This window comes from Zosterops lateralis (genome assembly GCF_965231275.1).
Source record: "Zosterops lateralis genome assembly, chromosome: 3".
Classification (NCBI taxonomy): Eukaryota; Metazoa; Chordata; class Aves; order Passeriformes; family Zosteropidae; genus Zosterops; species Zosterops lateralis.
In genome coordinates this window covers 71927815-71950884 of record NC_139764.1, presented here as the reverse complement: position 1 = coordinate 71950884, position 23070 = coordinate 71927815, and the positions used below count along the sequence as shown (strand labels likewise).

Here is a 23070-nt window from a genome sequence, read left to right as displayed (position 1 = left end):
GGGTTTTTTTGGATGAGCCTCCTCACTGCCTTCTGGCTATAACACTATTGGAGAAGTGTAGTCCATTCACAGTTCAAAAAGCCATCATTTCTGTCTCTGTAAATGTCTATAGTTGTAGTATCATTCTCTGAACTCTCAATAATGTGCTTTTGACTTATTATCTTCTCCATGTGGCATCTCCTTGCACAACCGTTGGCTCCAATTACCAAATGGCCAATTTCGAAATTGGAACATATCAGAGATAAGAATATGTTTTAATAGTATAGTGCCTGACAGAATTGCTTGCATTCAGTCTTTAAACACTTTTTAGAAAAGCTGTTTATCGCAGATAGCAGTTAGTCCTTTCTCCCAAATTTTGCAGCTAATTAAACAAAGCCTGTCTGAGAGTTCATGTTTTCTGAATGTGAAATAATCAATAAATCAATAAATCAATTTAAAAAAATCTATTTGTCGCATAAGGATATCAGGATTAGATGTGGGCAGCATAAATATCTTAGATTCAAAGTATTAACCTGAGATGAGGAAAAAGAAAAAAAAAATTCATTCGTATAGAGCTTCCTATTTTACTACTAAAATTGAAATATATTTGTATGCTTTCAAAGTAAAATGATGGGAAGAAATGTTACTGGGCTTTAAAGTCAATTTTTTTTTCCAGTCTCTCAGTCACATTTTTAATGTTACTTAAGAAGGAGATTTACATTGCTATATTTAAAGTGTTCATGTCACATGTGGCTGATGATGGTTTTTATAACATATTAATAAAGACCTTCAGAACTGTCAGTAAATTTGTGCAGATTGGTGCATGTTGATAATATGGCTAAAATGTTAAAAAATGCATAGCTATTAACAGCTAGTGTGTGTCTGTGCAAGACCTCTATGCAGTTGGTTTGATATTAGAAAAAAAGAAAATTTTGTATCTTCATACAAGGAAATCACAGTTAAAATTAAAATTAAGAATAATGTTACTGTTTCCCTAACTTTGTTAATGTGAAAAAATTGTTATGTGTGAATGATTTTAGAATTTTTGTGTCCTGGTTTTACATTTAAAAACCATGGAAGTTTTAACTCTGTGTATATGGTTCGTACATTTGCAATATTATTAGTTATTTTAGACTAAGTTATTTAATATGATTTTAGACTCAGTAATTTCAAGTAGTCTGTAAGCTTCATTATGATTAATTTAATAGACTATGATCTGAGGTAATGTGGCCTTCTGCTACACATTTAAGGGTTTAATTTTTCAGAGGGCACAGATTGCAAAATAGCCTGTAGCTGTAATTAGATGGCATTCATTTCTCATGAAATAAACAGGTGACTATGGCTGTACTAGAAACAAAGGAGAAATTCTTTGATTTTATATTAGCCAGATTTGCTATTAGCTTGTTTGGAGTCCTACTTGCATACTTTTGAAGCTTGCTTGAATGAGTATTTTTTCATATAGGTAACAGTAGCTCAGGTTTCATGATATTCTGCTATTTCAAAAGTTCTCTACATGTAAGAGAAGGACAGATTTCCTAATAACTCATTCTGAAACTTCTAGTTATCTAGTGATTAGTGTAGTTAAGAAGTTTTGTACCTTCCGCTGGGTTTTGTCAGGTGTTATATGGAGAAGACAACACAGAACATACAAGATGTTGATCTTGGAAGGGGACCCTGTCATGGAATGGAAATGGAAAATTGAATCATTCAGAGGGTTAACATATTATTTTGGAAATTTGGTACTTCAGAGTAGGAAAAATTTTGGAGGGGATTATTCTTGCCAACATGTGTAGCAAGTTGACTTTTTTTTTTTTTTTCCCCTCTGGATTTTATGTTTAAGAAACTTATTTGAAAACTGGGGAAAACAGGATGACTTGTAAACAATAAATATCATTTCTACTACAGTTTTTGGAGGGAAATTGCAGACTTTTTCATTTGAACAATTCAGGGCAAATATTTTTGGACATGTATAATTATAAACAATTTTAGATTTTCTTTTTCTTGGAATATAGTAAGGACATGTACATTACATCCTTTTTGGTAAAATGTGACCATCCTTTCTTTCCCAATAGTTTGTGTTTCTGAAGAAACAGTTATTTCCACAGTATTACACTGATGATTGATTTTTTTTCCTATTTGTTATGGTAAAAGAACTTTATAAAGATCATATAAAGATTTTTTCAATAGAGACAATTGATGAAAAATTCTAGTGGATTTCAGGTGCATTATCCCAGATGTCACCTCAAAGATGCAGAATTTAAAGAATATTTTTTAATTGCTCTGGCTTATCTTGCTTGGATTGGCATGTCTGAAATATTCCTCAAAACTATGATGCTCGAGGTGTTGATCACTCCTAAAAATCTAGTGAGTTTTATCTAAGTGGTTACTGTGACAGTAAAAACTGGAAGTGCTCAGCTGTACAGCTATCACCTACTGTACACAGCCTATAAAACTTCATGGGCTGCAGATTGAGCTGTAGATACGTGATCCCATATTCCCTGCTGTCACTATTACAGGGCAGAGACAAACTGCCTTATCATCAACACTGTAAATGAAGAAGCCATGAATGAGACCACTGAAGCAAGTTAGGAATAACATAAACTCTTTTTTACTGCTTTTAGGTTTTCTCTCTGTGTTTTGAGATAGTAGTGGAATTTCAGGCTATTCCTCCAAGTTGCAGTGCTGGTTGCATCTGAGAACAAACATTTTCCTGCCTACCGTGGGTCTATAAACTCTGTTAAAAAAAAAATTCTCAAAGCCTAGAACTTGCATTTTTCAAGCTGCTAGACAGAGATAGGCATTGGTTTGGCTGCTTGTCCACATACGAGTGGCAAGATTTATGACTCTTCTGTCTGCTTATCTGAAGGTTTGCAGTGCATTCCTCAATTTGATTATTAATAAAGCTATCCTGAATACAAAGTAATGCAGCAGTAAAGAAAAGCCTGCTTGGGAGAGAATAACATGACACAATATGCTACCATCATTCCTAGATAATTGAGTATATCTGAACTGGAAAGCCAATTCTTTTATTTTCCTTTCCATTTTATAAAAAACTGCAATGTAATTAATGGCTTGTCTCCCAGTATTAAGCCAGTGGATTTGCATGACAGTCTTTAAAAATACTCAAAGTATTTTTTTTCTATTATTTACTTACTCAGTAACAAATATAGGAACAAAATAGTAATTTTAAAGTTACTGAATAAGTTTTATGTCTTCAGCAATGGAAAAAGCACCATTTAAAACTTCTCATTGTTCTCCGTGCTTGAATTCATTTATGTGTCTTTGCTGAGCATCCTGGAAACATCTAATGCGTAGACTTCCAAGCAAAATTACAATGTTTCTCCATCTGGAGAATGAGGATCTGTTTTGTTAATATATTCTGATATTCAGAATTCAGACGTGTCTGTCTGACCTCCTGGTCTTCTTATTGGTTGAGTTCAATGTAACCTATTTAAATGTTCAACTAGACAATGGTGTTGCCCCGTGTGCACTACCAGCTTGGCCAAAGCTCTATTCACTGCTAAGGAATCTGTCGTTTTCAGTCATTTTGCGTATTAGTAGGACATGGAGCACTTTTGAGAACCAGTTGATTTGAGTCTCTTAGTGGGAAGGTTACAATGAACCTACACCTGCCAGTATCCAAGATATTTTACTCTATATTTTACTAAACCGAAATAAAAGAAATCTAGTGGATTTTTTACAACCTACAGCTTAGAAAATAGCCAGGAATCTTTAATTATATGGTCTACTTTATATTCCTCTGGGGTTCTAAATTTTAATTTCAGCATCTACCTAGTGCAAAATGTGAAAATATTCAGGAGCAGAAAATAAGTTTTCCTTCCTTCTAGCAAAATATCCTAATAATAGAACAACAGAAACAGTTTATTCTGCTCCTGTTTTTCTTAGGAGTGGAAATACACCCTGAAACAGACAGATCATATGAGCCAGGTTTGGGATGTTTTTAATGCAGGGATAGAGAATAAGTCAGTGAATGAGGGAAGAAATCACTGAATGATATATGTGGGCAATTACACATCATGGCCACTCACAGGAGATGTCATCTTCATAAAAATGTCTAACTATATGATAGACTGCCACTAACATTAGGTAGTTACCAGATAGGCAAGGTCAAAAAAGAGAAAGTACTGGCTGAATCTTTGACAGGGAATCCCCTGTCTCAAGGATTTAGAAATCAGCATAACGCAAAATGCAAGAATGAAGAAGAAAGGTTGTATTGAGCTTCAGACACGTGGAAATCAGAGAAGAAATCTCCCAACGTAAAAACTTCAGGAGAACAACAAAACTGTAATGTTTATTTCTTTTAATTAATCCATTTAGCCTAGGATGTCATTAGGATTTTGTAATTGTTTGTGTGATACTGGTTTATTCAAATATATTTGTATAACTATCCTCCAGATGCCTTAGGAAAACCTATGAAATCTATCTTAATTTTCATTTTGTTTACGGAAATGTCTTTTTAATTGTCTCTGAATATCTGCACTTGTCATTTAAATAATTTTTAGATTTCTGCAGCAATTTAAAAATATTTCCACAAATCAAAATACTATCTTCCTATATGTCACCATTTGAATTGCAATGTTTAGAATCTGTAAGTCTTAGCAGCACAAAACCTTGTCTATTAGAATGTTTCCCTGAACAGAGGACTCCATTAATATCAAAAGCAGTAGATTGCCTTTCATGTTCATATTCCATTATTTTGCAAATAAACATGGTCACAGCTCCTAGAGTTTTGTTAATATTGGTTACTGATTGTATACATATATACATATATATTCTATGCACAATCGATTTGGATTCTCCCAGATATCTTTTTCTTTCTTAAGAGTCTGCCTTTTCCATCATTGCCTCTTTTCCAGTTTGAAATGACTAATGCTTAAATGATTATTAGTCACATCTTATCTTAGTGGCTAAGGCTTGTGCTTTTAAAGTAATATTATATGAGCATCTGCTCCTATGGCTCTTGCCAGAAATTAAAAGGCTGATCTGCAGGAAAAAAAGGTTAACACATCAATTTTGTAGTGAGAAATGGGTTGCAAAAGGAAGAAGATTTGCAAAACCAAAAAGCCGTTTATATTTAACACTATCAGTAAATAGTAAATACACATCTTCTTGCTTTACCAACAGTTCATCTGCTTGGTTACACACAAGACTGTTTACAAACTGATGGCAGTTTTTGAAGTTTAGTTTGATCCAGTCACTGGATATTCACATTCTAAAAGCTTCTTGCTGAGAAAGTAACTGTTGAACAAGTTTTTTTTAGACAGTAGGAGTAAAGGTAGCAACATTACTTTGGAAATAAATACAAGTGAGGAGACAGTGGATGAATAACATTTCTTTCAGAGGCACAACACCTAGCTCGTAATTAGTTATCCTGTGATGATGACCTTTGTCTGTCCATTAGTGTTGACAGGTCTCTGTTAAAATGAGGGACTTTAAGGATCTTGTCATTTTTCTTAGGTATTGTATGTCACCACAGTAAGGACACATCTTCAAGTTACTTTTATTGTTACAGTATGCTTGGCTTTTCCAGATCCAAGAATAAATTATATTCCCCCAAAGTATGTATAAATTTACATTCTATGGACAATGATATCTCATTAATGAGAAAAGCTGAAGCAAACTGCAGTCTCACAAACATTTGCTTCATTTTAAGATGAAAGTTGGCTCAAAAGTATCCTAGAAATTGTTTATTATTTGAGGCATGTCCTACTCTGGTAGCATGCCTTATTCAGCGATGCTTTCATTGCAGTATAGAGGTTATTCAGGGTGTAGTTTCTTGGATTCCTGTATTTACTGACAATGAAGTTAGCATCTATGTGCAGTTCAGGGCAAAACAGCAACAACTGAACTTTTTGCTCAACGTATTTGTCAGTTCAGGCAAACAGTCATGCTAAAATATCTCTACATTTTAATTTCTGGAGGCATTTTGAGGCATCCCAGTTCTATGCTCCTTTGTATGTTTTATTTTCAGTGAACTATAGAGTTGATTATTAATGTAACATAAGTAGAAAGCAAGAATCCATAAGTCTCCCTTCTCCATGCCACACAGACATAGGTCGTGGAAAATCTGGAAGGTGCAAATGTATTAATTTCAAGTTTAACTATATAAAATGGTAACACTAGTGATAGTAGCTATGTGATAATTAAATATACTTCATCCCTTTCCTATTTTGTTTATAAATTTTGTGGTTAATATAGAATGTTACGCCTTTTTACAATAATAAAATGAATATTGAATGGAAAAAAAGCAACAGGTTTTCCTTAAGGTAAGTTCTAATTCTTGCTGGTTTATTTATTGCTTGACTCAAAGCTCATCCAAATCATGAGTTGCACTGGAGCAGGTTTATGAAATTAAATATTTCAAGCTGATGAATCTTTTCCAAAAGGATGATTAAAGATGTCATTTTATGCCCTTTTTGCTTACTAATGGGTTTTTTTGTTCTTTTGTCTTTGTCCCTGTTCCAGGAGGCATTTTTGAGTGCGTGGAATCTGGTCCAATGGGAGCAGAAGAATTAGCCTTCAGATTCGCTGTGAACACAATCAACAGAAACAGAACTCTTCTGCCAAACACCACATTAACATACGACACACAAAAGATAAATCTCTATGACAGTTTTGAAGCATCCAAAAAAGGTAACCTTTTGAATATTTAGTTTTTTAATTAATAAATAAGGCTCACTTAGTTTATTTACCTGAGAAAATGTCTATCCAATGAAGCCATATGCAATGAGACTGACATTATTGTCACTGACCCTAAAGAGCTGCTTTATTAAAGGTTGTAATGGTAACTGCCTGACAATTACATTACCACTTTTGCTCCCACTAACTCTGTCTAAAAGCTACTCCCTTAAATATTTAAAATCTGAAATTAATTTTGCTGAGCATTGTGACTAACATTGAAGTCAGCTCCTTTGGAGTGAGAAATTTCACAATCTCCAAAATTTATGCAGCAAAATGCCAACTTCTCCCAAATGCTATTGAACCAGTGATTCAATTTTAAGCATTCAATCACCTCAAGTACATTTTCACAAATGCCTTTATATAGTTAATCATGGACTTCAAAAGGAAGTTGCAATTTCGTGCATCTAATGGAAGCATGGCGTAAAAATAAGTCTGTGCTTAAGACTATCACTATCAGATACATCTCGGTCTGAGTTAAGCTCTTTTCTCCTAACTAGAAATTATAGGTTTGCAGAAGAATTAAGAGTAAAAATTAATTTTGAACATTAAAAAAATCCAGATTTTCAGATTGCTTTACATATATGTCAGGAACAGCAGGCACAAGTTTCTGCATCATTGCTGTATCCTAGAAAGTGCAAACACCAAAATATTCAGTAAGTATTTACAGAAGAAAGTACAAAACCTCATGTCAAAACCCAGTAAGACTGAATTTCGCACTGTATTGCATATTCTTTAAAAACTTTTGTTTATAAATTGAAGAGCTAATTTCATGTGAATGCTATATGTAACAAGATAGTAAGAAGGTATAAGAATTGGAGGTCAACTTGTGTTTCTTGTGGTAGGTTTCTAGCCTAAATCTGCCAAGTGATCTGGTCCCAACATGTCTCTCCCAAGCATTAAAGACAAAAAGCTTTATACAGTAAGGGATTTTTGATGTTACAGTGGGCTAAGAAGAATGAAAACACTTGATACATTAGAAATTATACATAAGGGAAAGCTCCTGTGTCATGATTAATGTACATGAAAAACATCTTAAAAGTGGAATTTAATACTAGTTAAATGTTCAATTTAGAACTGAGGGGAAATTTTTACCACTTTTACTGTAACAGATTAATAGAGTTAATCTTGCTAACTTATTTTATCTGTTTATTTAACAAATAAATAATTAAAATTTAAAATCTTGTTAGATAGGAAAAGAGAGTATCCTTATTTGCACAGAAATACACAATTTGATCATTGAAGGATGATTATGAAAAATTGTAATGAAAATTGGTCATTTTTCATTTATGAAAAATTATAGGCTAGATATTTATGCCTAGCAAGATGGTTTCTTTGCAGAGCAGCATCTATGGTGGAACAAAGAGGCAAAAATACACTTTTAATAGAGGGTATCTTTGAGTTGTTATTCTAGTGTTTTGGATGATGGATTAAAGCAGATTTTGAGTGAGACTACTCTTTCCATCTCAGTCAACAGTCAACAAAAGGACTGAATCTTGATTCTGTTTCTTTCATTCTCTTTTCCTTCTCACCTTCCAAATTCAACTGCTTCCTGACCTCCTGCACATGCTGACCTGTGAAATCTAATGGGACAATTTCTCCCCATTCCTGAGGGATGATGTAGACAGTGGTGAAATTTCTCCTGAGATCTTTAATTCTTTCCTGAGAAAATGAGACTACTTTTAGCCCTTACCTGGGGTTTGCTAGCCTGAATATTATGTTGCTAATTCTTCTTAGACCATAATAGCTGAAGTTAGAAAGGCAACATGTTGTTGATTAGACATATTGAATAGATTGCATATATTCATTTTTCCCACTTGCATCTTGGATGAGAATGCAACACTTTATTTGTAACTGCTCAGGCTATATCAAAATCTGTGTAATATGCTAGTACTAATAGCTTTTTGCATCATCAATTCACAATACAGACAACTACATTTGTGCTCACAGGTGCTTTAGTTCAGAATCAAGGCTAAAGGTTAACACAAAATGGTTCATTTTATTATGATGGATACAAGGCAGAATTTTAACAATGAAGTTTAAGCGTTTGACTCATTTTGTGGTTCATTATCATGTCCATTAGTGAGCAGGCAGGCACTGGATCAAAAATAGCCTGTTTAGACCTCTTATTAAAACATACTTTTGAAGTTGAATATAGATGAAATATTAATGGCTTTTTAAAGGTACTATATGAATAAGCAACCTGAAGACAAGATGTTATTTCCAAGCTACTGTTTCAGTAAAAAATAATGTAAATGCAACAATATATCCCTCAATGTTCTAGGAAATTTGTATGCGTCTGATAGAGCCAGTGCCATATTAAATCACGTGTGAAAGCATTGCATTATTCAAATCTCAGAAAGAGGAAAAAAAAAAGTCCATTGAAAAGCCATCTGGTAGCTATTGCTGTTGTTAGTGATCCCATTTACTGACATTTGCATAAAGCTTGTTGATTACTCTTAGGAAGGGCAATATTAGCATAAATGTTTTTTTATTGAGCTAGTCATTTAGGCAACACACCGAATAGCAATGAAGATCCTGTGTGTCTGACAAGTTTATTTAAACCAGCGGTGCTCTGCAGCAATAAAAAGGTGCACCAGCACAGTTTCTGGAATGCACTTGAAAGACTTAGCAACATTTTCATCAGGTTGAAAAGAATGTGCACAACAATTAATTTTGAATTGATGAGAAAAGCAATGCAGCAAGATGTGTTTCTACTGCTTGTTTCCTCAGCTGTCAGGACATTGATGGTGGAGTAACAGAATTAATCAAACTCCATATAAGTACTCATGTCTAGTTTGGTTTTCATTACTCCTCTCTACCAAATGAGTTGTTTTCCTAGAAGGCAGTCTGTTTTTTAGAGCTGTATACTCGTAAAAGTTATGCCTATGGTAGTGAATGACATGGGAGCAGGGCATTGGCTGAAGCTCTGGTCCTTAGTATTGACTATTTTTTCCTGCCTTCTTTTTGGCATGTCCTAACAAATATTAAGCAAGATGATAATGGAGTATGCTGTGGGAGACCAGACACAGACCAAGGACTTCTAATAAACTGTACAGATATGGCCACCTTGTATCAGAAAACAGGAAGCTGAACTGCTTGATTATAGCAGTATCATGTCAGTGACTCTCAGGGCCAGTTTTATATACTCATACAAGTATAGCAAAACTGAGCATTTCCAGTTCTTAAGAAGGAACACTTAATTTTTTTTCACTAGCAGACAGCAATTTAATTTTAGGGAAAATGTTGATCCTTAAATTGTACTAGCCAACAAGCCTATTTCAGATACAGAAATTCAAATGTCCCTTTTAATGAAATTAACTCTGTGCCTGATAATTGGCTGTGAGCTACCTCACACGTAAAATTTCTGAATAATTAGGCCCTCAGTAGAAATAGTGTTGATTGAGTGAGGAAGATGTTATCACTTAACTTTGATCAAGATACTGTCCTATCCAACCCTTTTCCAAATGTAAGATGTATCTAAACACTAACCCATTTTATTTATCAATACTTTTTAAAAGGCACACAGTTGCTGGCCTTTGTCACTTCCACTGACATAGAACTAGTTAATAAACATAGCTGAACACTATTTAGATGTTAAGAGTGAATATTCATCAGTTTGTAATGAAATCTTGGAAGCATATTCTGAAGTTGAAATGTGTAAGTAAGTGCAAGTGTTAACAAGAAGGGAGCTCTTTCAGTAAGACAGTCATATTTCATGGAGTGCCTTTTGTTTAATATGAATTGTGCAATACCTTCTGGCACACTGCCTTTTTTCCTCTCATCATTGACAGACTTCTGTCTCCTCTTCAGCCTGTGATCAGCTGTCCCTTGGGGTAGCAGCCATCTTTGGACCATCTCACAGCTCCTCAGCGAATGCTGTGCAATCCATCTGCAACGCTTTGGGAGTGCCACACATCCAGACCCGCTGGAAACATCAGGTGTCAGACAACAAGGACTCCTTCTATGTCAGCCTCTATCCGGATTTCTCTTCACTCAGCCGTGCCATCCTTGACCTTGTGCAGTTCTTCAAGTGGAAAACAGTTACTGTTGTTTACGATGACAGCACTGGTAAGGACAAAGCATCAGACTCTTTGCAGATCTATTCACATATGCAGAGAGAGGGAGGAAGGGTGTCACTACTCATATTTCAAAATTTAAGAAGTCTTTAATAATTTGCAGGGATTTCACTGGTGAGGCAGTGTATAACAAATAATGTGGACTTATTAGCATAAGTATTCTCATAAGTATGCTTCAGTTGCTGAATTCTGTGTGTTTGAGCTCACAGCTGTCAATAAATTGGTCACACTCTGTCTGTGTTTTCTGCAGTATCTTAACAGTTGCTAACAGCTACATATTTTGATTTTACTTAAAACTTAAACTTGGAAGAAAAATATGGTAATTTGAAAATACACTAGTGTGCTCAGTGAAGTAGAAAGCCTAAATTCTGGTGCTTCTTCTGGTGTCGGTTGAGTTTGAAAGCAGATGCCATATTTGTTTGGAATTTTAGTATCTGTTTTTTTTCTGCTAGAAGTGAAGAAGGAGCCCTGGTTTCAGCTCCTAGCAATTGGAACAAAAGGAAGTTTGGAGGCTTGTTTTGCAGATGAATTACAAGAGTTAAAAATGAACTCCTGACTTTTCAGCAGAAATATACTAGGTTATTACCTTTCTTTTAATCACCCTAAAATCTGTTTTAGCCTTTCAGGTTCCCCTTGACAGTGGCATCTTTGAAAAATGCTGTAAAGCTTACATTTCATTTGAGGTCTAGTGGTGGTCAGAAATAAGGCCTTGATTAAGAGGAAAAATATCACTGTAATGGAAGATACATGGAAGGTATTTGGCCAAAGAAGATATATTAAATCTTATTGGAAATGCTGCTAACTTCTTCCATGCTGGTTGATCCATCTTTGTCAGGAAAAGAGCACAGTGGCCCTCGAATTCTTGTGGTTCATTGAACCAGAATGCTGTTGATGTGCTCGTTACATGGTGCCACTCTCTATCCAAATCTGAAATTAAAAAAAAAATAAGATCAAGAAGCAACATGAGGTTGGCTGTAGGGAAGACTAACTCTGCTAGATAAATAGCAGTTACTACAGCAGGACAGAACACCTGTCCAAAAAAAGTTAACCAAAAATATTTCGTGTTTAATGATCTCTCCATATCCAGAGATATATTGTTGCCAGCCTTGATAGACCTGATCTCAATAAAGCATAAATAGAAATGGGAATGAAAATGAAGAAGGTTTTCTTGTATATATTGTGACCTATTTGTTCTACTTTTTATTACTGTTAATATTTAAGAGACAAAAACCCCCAAACATGAACAGCTTTAGAATATTTTTTAAATAAATTTTGCAGTGAATAAGTAGATTGAGTTATTTAGTCTATTCTGTAAGTATAAAGTATAAAAAAGTATAAAGAATTATTCCGGGATATAATATCTTTAAAATTATACTTCTTCCTGGAGTGGCCAGCCCCCTAATATTATAATACAGGTTGTTCCCGTGGATAAACAGTAATCTCATCTACATCATCTTTTTGTTTTTCCCTTGAAATCCATTTTGGTCTGAAGAGGCAGAAAAATTAATCAGTTTTAAGAAGGTTATCTTCTCTCTTTTTAGTGGTGGTTTTTGTAGATGAATTTAAATTCTGCTTTTTAAAGACTGGTCAACTTCTCTTTGTTAGTAGCATTTCCTATGGATAATTCCAGGACTCCAAAAGCAAATGACACTGCTGGGAAGTCCACAGCATCACTTGCCTTTGAAGTACATACAGGAACAGCTTTTGAAGTACATACAGGAACAACTCCTAGCTATGAGAAACTATCAGTCTTAAAGAAGCAGATTTTATATCTGCTGGAGCTCAAGTGCAAACTGGTGGGGTTTGAGGCAGGGGGAGTAGGGGGAGTAGTTCCTCTTTTTGAAAGGAAGTAGTTGCTTGACCTTAGGAAGAGGTTCTCTCCTGTCATAGGATAACACAAATATTCAGTTGTGAATTTAGGGCTGGAGCTGAATATGATGTTTCAATTAAGATTTAGAAATTGTGTTGTATGACTTGTGCCATTTAAGACCTAATTTAAAATCATTAAAATGAGGGCAATGAAAACAAAATATTTATCACTGTTTATGTCTGTTTCTTCCATTTGATCTGCGATTCCATAATGTAAGATGAATATAATTCTTAATTCCTTTCTGCTTTGTTTCTTCTTTAATCATCCACATTTTACACTCCTTTATTGAATGGTTGTTTAGGATGATAATGTATGCCATTTTTAAGATGATTCTAGAGCTATGGATTTCCTTTATCTGAATGGAGAGTTCCCCAAAGGGCATCCTGGTCAAGACAATAATATGTTGGTATAGCAGCTACAGGGATAATTTAATTGCTAAAAGTAATATTTTTGGGAGATTCGTATTTGTTTTATGTATTTTTATGATTGTTGTAAACATGGATACAAAGGGAGTTGATACTTTTATTATAATGAGGAAGAAAAGGTATAAAGCATGCATAAACTAGGTCTGGATACTTCTCCAATAAATTATGAGAGTTTCCCATATGTCAAAGTCTTGCAAGATTACAGGTTGGCTCTGAGGGAAAACATGATTTCGTGTATCTATTTACTATTTTTAGTTTTTAAAATGTGTTTATGTCCTTAGATATTAGGGCTCAGTTGTATGAATTTTCTAAGGAATTGTTAAAATTTTGTAATCATAAAGGAGACATGTCTCATCTTATTTTGAGCTAAAAAAAATATGTGTCCACCGTCTTCATCTCATCAGTATGGGATGTATTTTCTAGAGTAAAAACAAATGGTAAAAGCTGTGTGGTTATTTGATATTCTGCAGCCAGTAAAAGCCCATGTTAAATCTAGTGTCACTCCCAGAACTATGCTAGAGGCCAATGCTCCAAGTGCACAGTTCAGATGCTCCTGGACAGCACCATCTTGTCCAGCTCTATTCAATCCCCCATGTTTCTACCTTGTATGAAGAAAGCCATTTATGTGACTGATCCATATAAGTGTAGACGCAGTCTTCCATACTGTTTTTCTGTGCCTTTCAATCCACAGAGTATCTGCCTTTAAAAAATTAATATAAGGTGTCCCTGCCTCTAAAGATGGGATTGTAATTAGATGATGTTTAAGGTTCCTTCTAACCCAAATTATTTTATGATTCTAAGAGATGTATAAAATAGATATTTGTATTTGGTCTAATTTGATTTGAGATTGGGTGGTATGAAGGTGGTACAGGGGAAGTCAGTGCTTGTTTAGAGCCCAGTTTCAAATAAGAGAGAAAATTTGGAATCTCAGTCTCCCTTTGTAGTAATCTAAGAGATTACTACTAAGAACAGCCATTAGTTTGTTGTCTCCCTCATTGAAGCATTCTCCCTGTATTCTCAGAGAAGGAACAGCTGTACATCTTACTCCTAAATTGAGAAAAGGCATAAGTTATTTTAAATGCACTATAGGTAGCAACTAGACCCCTAACCCATACTTTATGATGCAGAAGTGGCTAGGTCAAAAAAGATGAATCTATGCAGTTCAACTATTGCTCCTCATGTCAGACTGAGCCTCAGAATACTGGTTTGTTCTGTGCTGACCAGATCTGTCTCGTGTTCAGGAGTCTGTCATGAGGAATGCAAGATAGCTTGGCTCAGGAGAAGATAGAGGTTGTGCCATGCTGAAATAGGTACAGAGCGGCTTCTAGAGGGCTATGATCAGTAACAGGGGAGTGAGCAAAGATCAGGTTGGGTACACTGTAATAAGGAAGACTCAATGCTGTACAAATAAGATGAAATAGATGAATAAACTAGAAAGGTTAATTCTAGCTTGACTTGGTAAGAAGAGATGCACTGTTTTACAGTGGGGGTATTGTAGAAATTTTCTGTGGATGACAAGGACAAGGAACTCTGCAGACCTGAAATGTTCTAGAAACACGTGTCTTCACTATTACAAGGGTCGTGGGCAAAGAGGGCCTGCTTCCAGCCACCAGCCTCGGCTGAAGCAAAGCCCTAAAGAGAGAATGGGGTGAGAGAGATAGAAGAGGGCTGAGGGGTAAAAATGGGGTAGGAGTAGGGGGAAAGTGGGAAGAAAGCAGGAGCAAGCGAGGTGAGAGAGAGGAGAGGGGAAGGGCCAAGAGAGCAAGCGAAGAGGAGCCAAGAGGGTAAGAGAAGAGAAGAGGGTAATAGGGGTGAGAGGGTAAGAGAAGAGAAGAGGGTAATAGGGGTGAGAGGGCAAGAGAAGAGCGCGATCACCTTGTTACAATACATTATATCTCTTTTTGTGTTGAATATTCTAATTTACAGTGACCAACCGGTGTGAGATACAAAACCTACAAACTTTGCATACAGCCTATAAGAATTACTACATTACCATGTCATTTTATATTCTAAACTCTAAAAGCTACATTTCTTATCTGTTTTTTCCCTGATGCCTTTGCAGAGTGGAAAGGCAACATTCCTGTCTTTTGTTTTCCTGTCTTCAGCTAATCACTGTCTTCCTGCCTGCCATGCTCACATCTTGAAACTAGCTTTCATTTCTATTTCACTCACGGGTTTTATATCTGCAGTATTTCTTACCATGCAGTCATATTCATAAGTCCTTCCTGTCCCATCTTTCCCAACAGGTATGGTAATAAAAATGAACATAGAATGGACAAAGGTTTTAATATTGGAATAAAGCCTCTGCCCTGGTAGTATTTTATGGAGTAAGTATTGTGGCACTAAATAGGTGAGGGACTAGAAATGTGTGAGCCCTTTTTTTTGTGTATCTCTATTTTAATAGTCCTGCTCTCACTTTCATGATATATTTTTTTTCCATTAAATAATAGCTACTTTCTGCTTCCTTCTATGATTTAATTTCCTTATTTTTCTATCTCTCGAGACTTTTCTTTTAATGTAGCCCATCTCTTGTACAGCCAAAAAAATTATAATGGCGTTCTAAAACTTTTTTTTTCTGGAAAAGATAAATATTGCTTCCCTTGATTATTTTAAATGGAAAAGCTTATTCTTTTTAACTAGAATTTCATGTTAAAAAACAAATACAGAAACAATCAAAATGCCAGCAACCACCTTCCCCCCAAAAAAAAAAAAAAAAACCCAAGAAACCAAACCCAAAGAAACCAAAACCAAACAAAACCCAAACAAACCTAAATCCAACAAACCTCCTGGCAGGATGTAATGAGAGGCTGGTTATTTTTTTTTCCCCCTTAAAGTAATTTATGGTCTCTTTGTTAATTAAATTCCACTAAACTGTCCCTGGACACTAATTAAATCCTTTCAGATTTACAGATTTGCTACAGTCAATTGTCTTTAAGAAAGAAAAGAGGAAAAATGACAATATGTTCATCAGCCGCATGTCCTAATAGATTTAACTGGTTTCAAAACAGTAACTTAATTTCAAGTACATATTCTAATCTCTGTGCTAAAGAAAACAGACTAGACAAACTTTATAAATAAGTTTGTAACTCCCAGACAATTAAAAAAAAGGAAAAAATACATGAAATGATGGGCTTTTAAATTATAGTGGCACTTGTATAGATATCAATATATTGATACTTTTATATATCAACAGAACAAGTTGATATAAACAGGGTTCTGGATATTTTTTTCTTAATTAACTTTTGTTTTGGTCTTGAGTGAATGAGTATAAACACCAAAAATCTGTTACATCTATGAACAGAAGCCAAAGTAAATGCCGAAAAATTATTTCAGAAATAAAAATGTTTTGTGTTGGTCTTTAGTACTGAATCCTGTACTTTAACTGAAATGAAGGAAGTTGAAAGATTTAATTTTGTTGATATATGTTGATATATGCAGGTTGCCTTGATTTGTAGTAAAATGACAATTTCTTTCTTGGGACCAATATTAAAATTCCCATTATCTAATTCCCACTGTATTTGATGTTATTTTGGCCTCATCTTGATTGTGTGTGCAGCTCTGGCCCCCACAATTTAAAAATATTATTAAGGTACTTGCATGTTTCCTGAGTAGGCCAACAAAGGTGGTGAAAGGGCTGGAAGGTATGATGTCCTATGAGGACTTTGGACCTGTATAGTTTGGAGAAGAAGAGATTCTTCATTGCTCTCTGCAGCCTCCTGAGGAAGAGAAGCAGAGAGAGAGAGGTACTAATCTATTCTTCATGATATCCAGTGGCAGAACATGTGGGAATGGCTCAAAGTTTTATCAGGAGAGGTTCAGACTTGAAATTAGAAATATTTACTTATTTATCTATTAAGAGGTTGGTCAAACACTATAACAGGCTTCCTAGAGAGGTGGTTGATGCTCTCAGTTGATGGGTGTTGATGCCTGTTTGTGTTTGAGAGGCATTTAGACAATTACTTTAATTTGCTTTAACTTGTTCAGCCCAGAAATGGTCAGGTATTTGGACAAGATGTTTTTTGTATATCCCTTCAAACAGAATATTCAATTCTGTTTTTCTAAATAAGAAACATTATCTCATTTTCAGATATCTTACGTCTTGTGGTTTGGTGTGGTTGGGTTTTTTCTTTTTACCCTGTACTATGATTGCTGAAGAACAGCCACTTTTACAGATAATATAATTTTAAACTAAGGGGAATTTAATATCTTGTGGGTGACATAGATGTGGGATAATCACAGGTGGGAAATATTCTAAAAGATTAAGGAGAAATAGCTTCTAAGTGATTCAAAGTAAATTTTGGCTAGGGTCAAAATTTCTCTTTGAGGAGAATATACATAGTGCATGGTAAAGATGAGAAAAAGTGTTTAAGATACCTAAGAGAATTGGCAACTGAAAAGGCAAAGAAAACGGGTTGGTCCAAAAAGGTCTAGTTGATTCTGCTTCTCAATAAATGAATTAAGCAACATCTCAATATAACAGTAGTCTATTCTAAGAGACAAGGAATTAGAGTTGAGAATGCTGTTTTTAAAGGTTTGAAATTGCTGTAATAACAGTGAATTTTATCCCAGTTTAGAAGACAAGACTTAAATTTTGGTGATCTATAACAGAAACTTATAAACTGATGTGGCTGGTATGAAGTAGAATATATTTTGGTTTTGAAGTTTTGATATTTTTGCAAGGCAAAGTTTGTTCAAGAATAGATGACAAGCAGAAATAAGAAGAAATTTCTTAAAGATAATTTGGGGTGCTCAGTCCGCAGTACAGTAGGAGATATCTGCTGGGAGCAGATGAAAGAAAGCACAAAAGAGTATTATTGTGATTTATGTTGCTGTGGACCAAGATTCAAAAAAATCACTAAGCCATTAAAATTAAGCAGACAAGGCTTTTGCTTCCCATCCATCTTGAATCACCTAACAAAATTAAACACAGACAGTGTTTTAATATCAACAAATATCTCAAACTAGATATTCCTAGGGAAAGGAAGTATAGAAGGACACAGCTGTTAAAACAGTCTTAGAAAGAGGTTATAATATATGTTGACTTCTTCAATACTGAAATGACTTGTAATATTTGTGATACTGACCCAATGCTTGAGAATGAAAAATAATGGTTTATAATTAAGAAAGTGCAAAGCAGCAAAATGTACTGAACACTATTCAAGCAATTGGGGAGATTTTTATGGTTGTCCCATGTAGGGCCAGGAGTTGGACTTCAGTGGTCCTTGTGGGTCCCTTACAAGAGACTAGTCTATGATTCTATGATGATTAAGTGAATATTGTTAAAACTAATTTCTCCCAACAGAATTGGATTCTAAAATGAAGAGTAAATAATATCAAACTTGGTTAAAAAGAAACAGCAGTTATCAAGGAACCTAAGTTTTCAAATCATTGGAGCAAGAGACTTCTGAAAAAATTTAAAATGAGGTGATCTTCAGTTAATAATTACCTTTGAAACATATGGATGGTAGACGAAGTTTGAGAGGTTTGGGTAAGGTAGGCAAGCTCAGGTTCATCCTAACTTTGATATTTGTCCAGATTTTGAGGTGCATTTATCCTGGTTCCTTATGTTTAATTATAGCTGAATCATCCACCTATTCCAAGCAACTTGCTTCCTAACTTGGAACCTGTTTACAATTGAGTAGAATGATGTGAAGTTGTAGTATAGTATGAATTGTTTTTGGTTTTGTTGTTGTTGATTTGGTTTTTTCTTGTTTGTTTGTTTTACTTTGTTTTGTAATTTTTTTTTTTTTTTTTTTTTTTTCTGGTTTCTTTGTTTGTTTTGTTTGTTGTTATTGTTTTAAATAGACCAGTTAACTGAATTTCTATTCCTGGGAAAAAGAACCCTGTTTACTCATAAGCGCTAAAAATGTCTCAAAGTGTTGTGTTTGCTGAAACAGTGAGGTTTCCTTTATCAAAAGCACATAATGTAAAACTTCCTTCTTTGCCGGGTCAGTGTGCCTTGTGGGCAAGGAAAAAAACAAAACAAAATAGTTAATGTGATACATACTGAGTTAAGAAAGCCAAACTGTTCAAGTTGACATTCATATATGCAAATTAGAACCATAGGTACTTTATGCTAGTGTCAAATGGATGCAAATAAAGAGTAATAAACATAAATAGATTGGTTACAGCTTACTGAAAAGATAGACTTGCAAGGTTAATTGTGGGGTGTGAAGAGCATATAAATTACGTATGCAGGTGGCAATCTCAGAAGTTACAATACTCTAGGAAATAGAATTTGTGTTAAAGTATTGTAATAGTCCTCTCTCAAGCATAAGGCTTGGTAGCATTGTGGATAAGCCTACAATGGCAATATGAGAAAGAAAACATAACACTGAACTGAGGTGACTGATCTGAAATTCCATGTGTAAGAAATTCCTAGGTAATTAAAATTTTCATCTGCATAAAAGGAGTTTCACATTTTTTTACATTGCTCTTTGCAGGATATCTGAAGAAAGATGAGGGTTCTTGACATCAGGGGTTAAGGAAAATATGACCTGGGAGGAGAAGACTCTAAGAGCATTATTTTTCTGTAGGGGAAGTGGTAAAAAAAGTCTTGCAAAAGGAAACAAATAAACTATTCTTTATGTTAGATAATAGTTAGACATGTTTAAAACTGTAGCAGAAAGGATTCAGCTGGGAACATTTAGGTTAGAAAAAAATAACAGGTGTCCTTGAAAGACTATGGAAAATCCACCTCATGAGTTTGGTGGATTGTTGTTTTTTTTTTCCTTTTTTAAATTATTATTAATTTTATACTTTGTTTTTTTCCACATCAGTGTTTTCATACTGATCTTCTTAGAACAGAAAAAGTAAAGATAGGTAAGGGTGACCTTCAAAGGTCTCTATCAGGACTATTCACTACCACTGGTGCTTACTAATGTCTCTGTCAAATGTGAGGAAACATTAAATTATAAATGGATATTAAGTTACTCCACTGTCACTGATACTCATTTCTCAAATTGGATTTATATTTATATTATGTATAGATGAAAACCGCATCTATGTGTACTTTTGTATATTTATAATGTTTTGACTTGTGCAGTTTTAGCTAGCATTTATTCTGGTTCTATGAAGCAGATGCAGAAGTCAGACTACTGGCTGCTTGTGAAGGGCTAGGCGGGTACCTTTTCTGCAAATAAATGAATTTGTGTATAAATCATGTCAAAGATTGGGGTGGTATAGCTTAGCCCAGAATGCTAAATGGAACTATGCTTGTTCATTTGTAATTTAATTTCTAATTAATTATCAATTAATAGTTATTCTGTGTTGTGGAATGAATGAAATGAGTATCTAAAGGAGGATTATATTTGCAATGTGAACAAAGCAGACTTGATGCTTCCCATCCATATAAACTGGAATGGAATGCAGCTCTGTTCCACATCTTTTCAGTTACCAGTTCAGAGAGGCTACAGCCTTTGTAACACTTTTATTGAATATTTTTATTGAAGACAACAGACTTTTAAGCCTTCTTTAATAAATTCAAGTTTGGTAAAATTATAATAATTAATAGCACCAATAATTTGGGCAATGAAGAAATATTATCCTGAATGATTACATATTCCTTGGTGTCTTTTAAATACAGAGTGTTTCAAGTGCTGTGCACAGTAGTTTCAAGTGAAGATTCAATTAGTAGTTATGCGCTAAACCTAATTGTGGTTTTTGGATGTCTCTGGTTGGTGTATTCCTTTACTGAGACAGTTATTGCACGTTTATTCTGTAAAGTTCAGAAATATTTTTTTAGTGTTATATGAATATATCAGTAGTATGGAGGATGTGAAGTTAAAATTTCACTTTCAAACACTTTTTGTTTTCACTTTCAAACACTTTGTCTTTATGCAGATGTTAGCAATTACTTTAACTAGTTGTCTGAAGAAAAAGAGATAAATTCTGTTATTCTTTTCTGATAAATGGGCCTGTAATTTTTCTTTGAGAATACTTCTATATAGATTTTAATTCATTTTTTGAAAAGCAAAGTAAATGTTAAAAAGTTAACAAACTGCATGATTCTAGCTCATCTTTCAGGAAAGCATGTTACTACAGCTGTCACCCATATTTCAGCCAATAATTGAATTTGGACTTACTGCAACAAGGCTCAGTAATACAAAAACAAATCTATAGATTAAAAACAAACAAATTTTAAAAAGCCATAAGGTACTTTGTAATGTTTTTCTATAAACCTAAGGAACAAGCTGTAGGTAATAGTTCCATAAGTTATAACAGTAACATATTCCAAATAGCGATCTAAATTGTTTTGCTTTTGTTTTTGAATAAACTTAAGAATTAAAATCTTACAGAAAATTGCCTAGGGAACTTCTGATCAAAAGAACTGTTTCTTTCATAAAGACTGGAAAATTTTCTATGATGTCCAAAACCAGAAATATGTGATAGGAAAACTAAATGAAAAATGAAAAGAGGAAAACTGAGACAAGATCAATTTCACACTCTTTATGGGGCATACACTTAAGATTTATCCGAACTGAAGTACAGATTTTACTCTTATTTCAGTATATTTTGTCCTCTGATTGGGAGAACACTCTGAAATATACTTGTGATGTCAGTCCTTTGTGAATTGCTCTGCGTCACTCTCAGTTCAAATATTACTACCTTAATTCATTTCAACTTCAACTACAGAGTTTTCTTCTCTCTTGCGATCTTACCAATTCCTTTTTTTTTTTTTTAACAAAAATGAAACTGCTTTTGTTTCCAAGAATAAATGTGCTAAGCTGGTATAAATTCCATCCGAAGATGTTCATTTATTTTTTTCAAGCCAAGTCCATTTTGATTTATAGTAGACAGTGTTGTTTATTTAGCTTTGTATCATTTGATACAATGGTAATACTTCTGTTGTATGTCTAGGAATTGCTCACTTTTTCTTCTGCTCCATTTATCATTGATTCTGACATCTTTGACAAAATCTTTTATCATTTGACTGTAGTCAAAATTCTTTTTTTCCACTCTTCACCCTCATTAAACTGCACTGCTCATAGATCAACCACTCAAAAGATCATATCATTATGACAATTATTTTGAAATGCCCAAGACTGTTAATTCTTATTGCTGCCACAATCATAATACTGAATTAATGATAAAACTTTAGGAAAATGTTCAAAAAAGCATGTTTAGAAAACAGGATAACAATAACATTTCAAATCAGGCATATCATAATAGAGCACTTGACATATATAAATGTCAAATGTAGCTGGAGAGTAGAAAAAGATGGTAAATCTGATATATTAATAAGGCATAATTTTGTCTTAATTTTCAGCACTTCCTTCAATTATTTTATTTTTTCTTACATTTCATGCATTAATGCAAAGGTGAGGAAAGGATGGACAGGACTCTGAGTTTTTTATTTTTTCTCTAGCTGCTGTATACTGCATCTGATAAGTACTCAGGTGGCATGAAACAAAGTTTTCTTCTTGGTATGGTGATCTTCAAGATCAAATCTGTTCCATGATCTGGAGGTCTTTTATGAACTTTAGTAGCACATTGATTCTCCCTTGTGGGACTGTGTGAGATAGGGTAGTGGGCTTTTTCCACTGCAGTACTGCAAAGCCTTTATTAGAAAAGAATTGTTACTGGAAATAAGCTGAATTGAGATTGGCTACTTGCAACTATAAAAGACATTTGCACCCATGCTCTGATGTGCTTGCTTAGCATATTTAAGGAAAACAATAAAGCTGATTATTGCCTTGCTCTTCTGTTACAGCTGGTCATGCTGAAACAGCAGTACAATGGATTTAACATTCTGATGCTAAGACAGAAAAATTAACTGATATACGCAGTATCAGAATAGAAATCTTGACTGTCTATGGAGCTAAACCTGGATCCATGGTTTTCTTGTTCAGTGATTTTTTTTAACCTTATAGCTAATCTGTTCTATATATGGTATTTTAGTAATTACAACTTCAATATTAGTCATGAATATAATTTTAAACACTTCTGCTTTTCTGTACTAGGTAATTGTTTAAAAATTACTATTTTTTTAGTCTAAAAGAAAGGAGGAATAGGGTTT

The 23070-nt window shown here is 34.3% G+C and overlaps 1 protein-coding gene across 1 annotated transcript in view; it reads left to right on the top strand.

Annotated features, from left to right (window-relative positions):
• The window catches only part of GRIK2 (glutamate ionotropic receptor kainate type subunit 2), a gene marked incomplete at its 5' end in the record, with an annotated part of 353559 nt that overhangs the window by 104307 nt on the left and 226182 nt on the right, over positions 1–23070 (top strand). The window contains 2 exons of the mRNA XM_083856634.1: positions 6466–6633; positions 10492–10749. Coding sequence (XP_083712760.1) covers positions 6466–6633; positions 10492–10749 — 426 coding nt within the window. The remainder of the gene's footprint in view (positions 1–6465; positions 6634–10491; positions 10750–23070) is intronic.